General features: G+C 38.2%; 1 protein-coding gene across 8 annotated transcripts in view; it reads right to left on the bottom strand.

Moving 5' to 3' along the window:
• Nucleotides 1–142: 142 nt before the first annotated feature.
• The window catches only part of LOC137075703 (bromodomain adjacent to zinc finger domain protein 2B), a 107,979-nt gene continuing 98,119 nt past the window's right edge, over nt 143–10,002 (bottom strand). For 3 of the 8 annotated variants that reach the window (XM_067444605.1, XM_067444604.1, XM_067444599.1), the window contains 4 exons: nt 6,939–7,085; nt 5,161–5,444; nt 4,927–5,070; nt 144–1,561 (listed from right to left, as the gene is read on the bottom strand). In XM_067444605.1, the coding sequence (XP_067300706.1) occupies nt 1,384–1,561; nt 4,927–5,070; nt 5,161–5,444; nt 6,939–7,085 (753 nt within the window). In that variant the 3' untranslated portion in view covers nt 144–1,383. Of the gene's footprint in view, nt 1,562–4,926; nt 5,071–5,160; nt 5,445–6,938; nt 7,086–10,002 lie in introns of all 8 variants that reach the window. The other 5 variants (XM_067444601.1, XM_067444598.1, XM_067444603.1 and 2 more) reach the window with 4 other exon arrangements.

The following is a 10,002-nucleotide window of genomic DNA, read 5'->3' as shown; positions in this document are numbered from 1 at the left end:
ACTCATAAACGCCCATGAGGTTATCATATCAGAGCTTTACGCAACACCTTCACAAGCAGTGACGGGTCATTAGATAGGTCTATATTTCTGTTGTAGGAGCAGATGAAGGTGAGAGAAGGAGAAGAGACACACAGAAAGAAATACAGCTGGTTATTACACTTCAGAGTAATGCAAAGACTAATCCTAAGATCATCCCATGCATACAATGCAGCATTAACATCACAAACACAACCAGGCTGCTTGAAAACATTTTATTAAGTATGTGACACAAACTAGAGAAAAATAAACTCCTACAAAACACAACGCTACACCTTCATTGCAATATCTTTACACAAGATAATTCAAGTATTCTGACTTTAGTTACATAAAAAAACACTAGCTATCTATAGTGGAGACGCCGTGTCTGATTGAGGCATACTGAGAGAAACACCTCAGAATAAATATAATGTAAACTTGTTTTTTTTGTGTGTTTTTTTTAATAGCAGCAGCATTTTTTTGCACATGCAAAATTTGCTGCCACAATGCAATGGTGTTGCTATGCATTTGCTTTTTATTCAGAAATTTCTAAGTCAGAATTGACGATATCTGAAATGCTTCAGGTGGGATTTTTCACCCGTTTTATTGTATCGTATATAAGCACTCGTGAGTCGTGATGATCACTGCAAACACTGGATGAACGCTTGTGTGTTTCCCGTGGAAATCAGACTGAGGTTTGAGGAGTTTTAAAAGACAAAAACGGTGGATTTTGAAAGGCACTGCTGTTTTCAGAAAGTGCCCCGGTCTGTCAATACAGTGGATTTGCCGTATTAAAACATATGAAAAGATACAACTATTGACAAGGCATAAACGATACTGGACGCCTGGAGTCTTGTGCGCACAGAATACAATATTACGAACCAATATTAAACATTAATAGGTGTATTACATGACGATGAGGTGTTTGGGAGTTTTTGATTTAAAACATACATGTTTTTACATAAATGCAGTTTTATAATGGAATCATTGATCTTCTGTCACTCTAGGAGCTCAGAATTATGTAAACATTACATTTTTCCCCTATTTTTTCATATTTGATAAAGAATAACATTCACTGAAGCAGTCATAGAAAATGAAGACCTTGTTACTCATAAATAATTAAAAACAAATTAAATACAGTACATTCACTATAATATTAATGTTTATTAAAAAAACAAATAATTTACAGGTAGTGGAAGGATATTTTTGAAACGTTGAAAGAAAAGTTCCTTTGCTCTTAGTTGTCCCTGTACTTGATTTAAGTGTGTCCTCCAACAAACCAAAGCCGGCCTGAGCCGTCCCGTGAACGAGGTGATCCGGTGTCTAATGCTGGTCTGAGTGACTCTTCAACATCCAGTGAAATCAGTCTCATGTGCCCAGACCCGGTTTCAGCGGGTTCTGCCTCAACAGCTCGGTCCATCTCCTCTGGAAAAACCTTCTCAGCGCGTGTCCCGCTCGTCCAATGTCCGAATTGTCCTCGTTGAACTTCTCACAGTTATCAAACACCAGGTTCACGTCGATAATAAAAGTCTCAAGATTCAAGTACCTGCAATAAGAAAAGTCAATTGTGACTACAGAAGCAAATGCTGTGCAACACACACTGGATGTTAAGCCGGGTGCACACTGTGCAATTTTGGCCACGATTTGGCCGTCTGAGACAAATTTTGCAAATCATAAAAGATTCCTCTGATCCTAGGCTAAAATCTGGCGTCTTTGGTCGTTAGTTTGACATGTTCACCGGCAGCCGATTAATGAGCGCTGCGATTAGATTTTACCTCAGACGAAATACTGGCAGTGTCAGAAGATTTGGCACACAATACTGCAGTGTGACTTCTCCTACGACGATCGTCAAATATCTCGGTTTTTTAAGACAAACTATGACCAAAACGAGAGCTAGAGAGTATTTGTAGCCAGCCTTTCAGTCCCGCGTGTAATGCAGCTCACCGCCACCGAACGCGGCATTCATTGATGATATAAAACTCCAGACGAGTTTTCTTGCGTGTGTCCGTTTTTAGGGCCCTTTGACTATCGTACAGTCTGACATTAATGACAACTGAGATCTTGCAGTGTGACATGGCTTACATCAGGGATCGTGTTCATACAGTCTGACAAGCAACATTCGCAAAGGATTTTGAAAAATCGCATCGTGTGCAGGACCCATTAAATCAAACATTCACAATCATTCTGGTGGTAAATATGGACAGAAGTTGTAATAGTTGGGTTAGCTTCTATAGTGCTGAATGGAAATTACAACAGATATCATATTTGTTACGGGTATGTTACATAGTTATCATAGCTATCAAAATCCAGTGTTCTGTATTTTGCATACGTGAGTTTTTGTTGTAGGTGGCTATTGTAGATGGCTATAAAAAAAAAACAAAAAAACAAAAAAAAAAATAATAATAATTGTGTACTGTGCTAATTAACTGAGACTTCTTACAGATCTTACAGGTTGTTGGCCTTGTTTGTTTGGTTGCTTCTATTGCTCTCCCCTTTTTTGTAAGTCGCTTTGGATAAAAGCGTCTGCTAAATGATTAAATGTAAATGTAAATATTTGCGTTCCCATTTGAGATAGATTACATTAGAAGAGAGAAAGATGTCAAATTTGCTATAGTTTACTGTACTGAGTATTTAATGTCAAGGTAAGAAAACATGTAGTATAATTTTATAAATTATACATTCAATTGCTAAAACATGACAATAAAAAAAACTTCCATTGTGGTTCTCCAGCTATGTATTATTATTATAACGATGTAGTAATAAATGTTTGTATGACCAAAAAGTGATCTTGATTTAAAAAAAAAAATCATATCAGTCGATATGGACATTATTTCAATAAATGTCAATATTTTTTTCTTTCAAATTTAAGGGCTGATTTGTGAAAGTTGTAGAATCCAGATGGTTACTTGTGGTGTTAGCTAATCTTTATTGTCAGAAAATGACAAACATGTCACGTTTTTTTATTTATTATACTTTTCCAGTTATTTTTCCGTAACAAATTAAATATCTTAAAAGAAAAAGATGATCTCTTAGTTTCTGTATGTGCTAACAGGAGATATTGTTTCTAGTCATGAAACAGGTTTGTGTTGCCTGTCTTTGGCACAGTTTGCAGTATAGACTTTAGGATTAATAATATTACATGTTTTGTCTCTTAGAAATGCACATTTAATAACAACAACAACAACAATAATTATTATTATTATTATTGTCAAATATTTTGAATCTACTTGACTATGATGACTATGTGGTAAAAATGTTGGTTCCATTAAAAGTTAGGGGTGACGAATAGTCGAAGATTTCACCACCGCTCTCACAGTCAAATCTTCGTGGGTGTTCTGAAATGAGGATCATACCATTTTGGCAATGTGGGGGTGCTCAATATCTTAAGATGGCGGATGGCACACACTGGCGGCGGCATTCGGCACCTGTCTACGGCGACTCAGGAAGTTGTTTAAAATCCTGCCGCGTTACAGAGCGTCATTTCAAGGTTTTATATTAAATGTATATTATACTTCCCTCAAATCGTCAATGTACATACTGATTTCACCCGGTGCTACAAGATACACCCATCGTGCAGCTCTTATGTCAGAAGTCAATTCAAAATTGAGCTTGTGCGTATATAAAGTGCGCGTCCGATGTGAGATCCTAACGCTGCATTCACAAGGGGCGTAGGCGTTAACGCTTCCCATTTACTTTGAATGGGTGACATCATCCGTTGCTGAACTGAATTGTGGGTTCCGTCGCGGCGCTTCACTCGCGTTGCAAGTGGCAGAAGTTGAAGCTTTCTCAACTTTTCAAGCGCCAGCGCAGGCGTCATCCAATCAGATCGCCGTATGCAAATATCCTACAGCAGACGCTAGGCAATTGCGTTCATAACTGCTCAAACAGTGAACCATCCAGATGCAGCTCCCGGACCAGAACGTGATATTTTCCCCACTGTTGCGCTTTTTCAGGATTTAATGTACTCAACAGCTTCAAGCACCTGTGCAGTGCACTGACAACAACTACACAGGCAATCGCACTCGTACATACAACCAAATCGGCATCCATTTCGTCTCACAGACTAGCTGTCATAAAAAGCCGTTTTTGGTGTTGTGTTGTGGTGCAAGCGACAAGTAAGTTAATGTGATTGGCTGTTGTCACTATGACGATCGCATCAGCACCAAGCTTCAGCCACGCCCTCCGTCAAGTGTTAACGCCTACGCCCCGTGTGAATGCAACGTAAGACGCGGCGCTGAGCTTCAGTCCGGTTTGCGTCCCCCTTTAGGCTCAAGCGGCTTCAGAACGTGCATGTAAACGCACTCAAAGTGTTCTTTTCCTCTCTAGGCAGGTATTTTTTTAGGTTTATTTATCAGAATGTTCTTTTATATATTTGTGTGATGTTCTGTATTTCGATTGCGGCTTTAAAATGTTTTGAGAAAACGTTTTACGAATATTTATCCACCACATTACCTTTTATTTAAGCCTAAATAAGAAAGCCAGTGTCAGTTCGTCTGTCAGTAGGCAGGCAGTTTTGGTCGCTTTATTAAAAGTTGTTGCTGTGTGCAGTGTGTCAAAAGAAAAGAAAAATAGTTTTACCCTTCTGCTGACTAGTGTCGTTCCCCTCCCAACCCATTCACAGACAGACAGACAGACAGACAGGCACGCACACACACACACACACGATTCAACTATCAGTCGACCATAGAGAGATTTTACAATTCTGATTCTAATGTGTAAATCCTTAATCGGGGACACGCCTATTAAAAATAAAATAAAAAACCCTGCCAAAAGTCTGAAAATATTTGCTTTTGGCTAAAAGTGTCCAGCCATATGAATAACTGTAAATTTCAGCATCAGAAAATGTTAGTGTATCTGAATATGTTCCCTCCGTTAATATAAAGGGCTAGTGAATACTGTAGTGATACCCACTGGCTGTTGGTGAGTTTGTCTCTGATAGTGGAGAAGTCCATGGGCTTCTTGATGATCTTGCGGTATCCCGGGACAGATTTGGAGCTGACGGGTGTCAGAAACGGCCCGGCGTCCTGATGGCTTTCCAGCTCGGCCAAGAGTATCCTGATGAGCGGAAAATAACCAAATCAATGACATCTGATTCATACGCGCATCAAAATAAATCTAATTTGGCAAGCTCTCAAGCGCTGGTACCTGCACATGACCAAGTCTCTACTGTTATCTCTGACCGTTTTGGGTTTCTTCACACACGCTGGACTCTCTTGCTTTGCTGAGTTTGGAGAAGGATTGTCCTCTGTCCTTCTCTTCTTTATCTCCTTTGACAGTTTTTTGGGAGTGCTGTTGGCACTGCCTGAATCGTCCTCCGAGTTGTCTCCGGCTACAGATGGCTTCCTGTGGCGTTTGGCCTCAGCAGGTTTCTTCAGGCCTCCGCTCGAACGGTTCAAGGGCTTCTTGGTCTTCAGGGACTGACTGCTCGCCTACACAGAGCCAAAGCGGTTTAGAGAGGAAACACAAGCCAAAGACTCTGATCTCTTCACTGCTGCACTTAAGATGTTCATTCTGTGCCCTTTAGGGGGCTTTTTGCTTTGTATATTCAGGGATGCATGTGTGCTTGGGAATTGGATGAGAAGATTTGGGGGGGGGGGGGGAGGGGGGGGGAGATTATATTATACAGTAAACAAAAACCCCTCTATAATAATAATCATAAAATAATAATAACAATTACAACAAAATGTTAATAATAAAAATAATATAATAATTCTAAGAGTTCTAAGTAATAGTATTAATGATAATATTAGGGGAAAAAAATAATAATAAAAACAATTAAAAATATTAATAATAATAATAAAAATAATAAATAGAGGTCGGGGATCACATAGTAATAATAACAAAAAAAAAATAGAATTTGCTTATTATTTCAGATTTGTGTTTTACTATTACTACCCAGAACTCTGAGCTTTTATTATAATATTTATTTTTTATTATAATAATAATTATAAGAGGCCAAGGTTCTTAGGCCGGAGACACACTGCAAGCATGGTGTGAGCGTGGCGTTTCTGCTGCGTGTCAGACGCGGGGCGGCTACCTGCCGTTTTCTCCGTCTTTGCACACCAGAAGCGTGTCTGACGCGGCGCTGCTGCTGCTATTAATGCACAGGGAAGCCCTATACTTCATGTTAAAAATAAATATATTGCCTATTGATACAGTAAAGACAACGTTGGCAGTAGCCTATTGGCCATACATATCTATGGTATTGACGGCAAAATAGGCTGCAGAATATTTTGTTCTGTATTGACAGGTTTAATATTTCAAAATCGATAATTATGTTGTTTTTATCATCACAATTAGCCCTATATCTGCATTTATGTTAAGCTACAGACTTTCAAACATGAAAATGTCATTTATTAATATGTATTTGTGTCAAAATGACATATAAACAAATGTTTCTATTCTATTTTGCCTGGAAACACTTCCAACATGCTCGCGTGTGGCGTGAAAAATAGGCGTCTCTTCTATTTGAAGCATGCACGCGTTTTCCACGCGGCTCGGGCAGCGCGTGTGACGCAGGCAGTATGCAAGCTCTAACCGGTTAACATGGGAGCCGAAATAAAAACGGACACGCCACGCAGCTGAGACGCTCACGGCACGCTTGCAGTGTGTCCCCGGCCTTAGAGTAATAATAATAACAACAACAACAATGGTAACAACAGGCTTACAGTATTTGGTTTTTTATTATTTTAGTTTTGTACATTATTATTATTATCATTATTATAATGAGAACTGAAATCTAATTATTATAATAATATTTCTCACATAAAAATTATACATATATATGTATGTATAGTGCCACATTTGACACCCAAAAAAAACTGTCTTCCCGTTTGAAATGACACAGGGAGAGTAAATAATGACCAAAGTTTCCTTTAAGGTCTCATCAAAGGCGGTGTTAATGATCTATTGAAGCGCTTCACCTGGGATATGCAGGCCGGGCAGAACCAGTCTCCGTCTGGGATGGTGGTGATCTTGGGCTTATGGCAGTACGTGTGGCAGCCTTTATCACATCCGTCACACAGCAGCAGGAGCTCCTCGTTGTCGCCCTTATGGCACAGCTGACAGTACTGAGCGATAAACACATCCAGGATTACTTCACTAACACTGCCAGAGTCTATTACACTAACCAAGATCTATGACCCACCAATTAGATTTGAGCTATTATGCAGAGGCGGACTGTAGTGGAGTATTTTTACTTTCTATTTTTTAGGTATAAACTTTATCAGTGCTTTTCTTTAGAAAACTTTTACTTCACTACATTCCAAAGCATAATATATAATGTCATACTTTTTACTGCGCTACATTTCATAAATAAAAGATGTTTTCTTACATTTAATACTTTCTTAAATTTAGTACTTTCTCAAGTAAAACTTTGAATACTTTCACTTGAGTAACATTAGAACTACATTTTTTATGTAATTAAGTATTAAATAATATTCAGTGTGAAATGTATTGCTGTAAAAGGTACAATATTATGATTTGGAGTGTTGTGAAGTAAAAGTTTTTAATTATTTATTTTATCAGTGCTTTTCTTTAGAAAACGTTTACTTCACTACATTCCAGAGCATAATATATAATGTTATACTTTTAACTGCACTACATTTCATGAATAAAAGTTGTTGTTTTCTTACATTTAATACTTAATTACACAAAAACATGTAGTACTTGAGTAAAAGTATACAGTACTACATTTTTTGTAATTAAGTATAAATTATTATTCAATATGAAATGTATTGCTGTTAAAAAGTACAATATTATGTTTTAGAGTGTTCTGAAGTAAAAGTTTTTAAGTATATATTTTATCAATGTTTTTCTTTGGAAAACTTTTACTTCACTGCATTCCAGAGCATAATATTGTACTTTTTAAAGGTGAACTATGTAGTATTTTTGCAGTAAAATATCCAAAAACCACTAGGCCAGTGTTATATATTTTGTTCAGTTGAGTACCTACAATATCCCAGATGTTTCCAACTATTTGTTAATTGTGAGAAAATTGCTATTTTAACTAAGGACAGGGACGTTGCAGCATTGCATTTGAGAGAGTCGCCTGTCAATTGCGTCATATCTGCGTTACCCTCGGTTTCGGCTTTTATTTGGCAGGAGCGCTTTACTCTTAGCAGTGTGAACAACTGAACGCACGGAGTAACGTCATAACATCATTTTAAACACACTTAAATGTATCTAATATGATAAACAGAGCTCCATTACCTCAAAATCATAACCGGAAGAGCGGATCTGTGCAGGCGCCCGGCAAATGAGTCCCGTCCCGTCATAATAAAAGTCCCGGTATTCGCAAGGCGGGTATTTGTTTAACAATCGCTCCAGCAGCTGTGCTCAGGTCCATAACACTCGGTCCTGCTCTGCTTTTCTGCTCATGCATGAACGTGATTTCTGCCCGAGTCCTATTTTTCACCGGCTGTGATGAGAAGACCACATCTCCCAAGATGCTGCGCTCACACTTTGCGTCATCAAACTACGCATTTGTTTTGCATAGGCGCCCTCCAGTGGACAAAAGCTGCATAGTGCACCTTTAACAGCAATACATTTTATATTGAATATTATTTAATACCTAATTACACTAAATTTTTTGTAATTTATTACTTGTACTCAAGTAAAACTTTGAATTTTAGGAAAACTTTTACTTTAGGAAAAGTATACAGTACTACTTTTTTTATGTAATTAAGTATTAAATAATATTCAATATGAAATGTATTGCTGTAAAAAGTGAAGTTGTGAAGTAAAAGTTTTCCAACGAAGAACACTAATAAAGTGGATATACTTGAAAAACAAAATTACTTAGAAAGTAAAAATACTTGAGTGCTTTCAGCCTCTGCTATCGCGTGTGTATAACACACTCTCAAGCTGAAGATACACCTCTCGCTGCAGCCTGTAGCACGATGACGTAGCTGGATCAGACGTCATACCGATCTCTGGGTTAACTTATAATGCGTATGTGCTGGTCTTAAGTGACATGTATGACCAATATTGTATATAGATGATTTTCTAACCTGTGTAGCAGGAGTAGCTACTGATAATTATTAAAGTAATAAATAATAATAAATAAGTAATTATTGATGAATAAGTCACCCTTTCATAAATGTGATGCTTAAGTTATCCTAGTTTATCTCTACATGCATGCAAAACAGTTAAAATTTGTATATATTCTGGTCATATGTGCTGTTGAGTGGAAGCAAAAATGAGTCAAGTAATTGTCTCTGTAATTTTAATCCTCAATGCAACACGATCTGTAAAGACCTTAAAATACCAGTAGTCTACACATTCAAGGGAAAATGCAAAACATCCTGTCCTGATGGCGTGAGCATGTAATTAATCATTATTTTTCCGTGAGCGGTTTGAGTATTTATCTATCCAGTTCACCAAAACTCTCTACTGCGCATGCGTATGTGACATCATCAAATTGTGAATGAAACCACCTCGCAGCAGCGCTCGTCCATAGAGGGCGCTGGGGCGGCGACCTCCCGCCGACCTGTCTGCCTGTTTTTATTTATATTATTCTTTATTTTTTAATAATCTCTCATTTTGAAACAATGTGTATTACTTATATGCTAATAATGTTTTTACTTTAGAATGTGTTTAGAACTCACTCTGATATTTGCATACATTTTTAACGCCGTTAGGTTGATCATGTTGCTGCAGCAGCCAATCGGCTGTCTTCCGTGGCTCCAGTTCGCTCAGCCCCGCAGTGCTGGAATTTAAGCCAATGGTTCTCCAGTTGCTACGCAAAAAAGTTTATATTTCGCCAATCATTGTCGTCGAATTTTCTGGTTTTGGGGCGCTGAAAATAACGCCCGTAGCTCTGCCTCTGAGATTAGAGCAGTGCACTGCTGAACCACGGGACACTCAGCCTGGCGTCGGCACGGGCAAAGTCGAGGAGAACTAATGTAGTCGTGGGAGTTGAACTTGCCCGAAATTTAGTTAAATTGCTACAAAAGAAGAACATCAGCAGAAAAACTCCTTGTAAAA

Source organism: Pseudorasbora parva, chromosome 5, assembly GCF_024679245.1.
Source record: "Pseudorasbora parva isolate DD20220531a chromosome 5, ASM2467924v1, whole genome shotgun sequence".
Taxonomy (NCBI): domain Eukaryota; kingdom Metazoa; phylum Chordata; class Actinopteri; order Cypriniformes; family Gobionidae; genus Pseudorasbora; species Pseudorasbora parva.
This window is presented reverse-complemented; position numbering and strand designations above follow the sequence as displayed.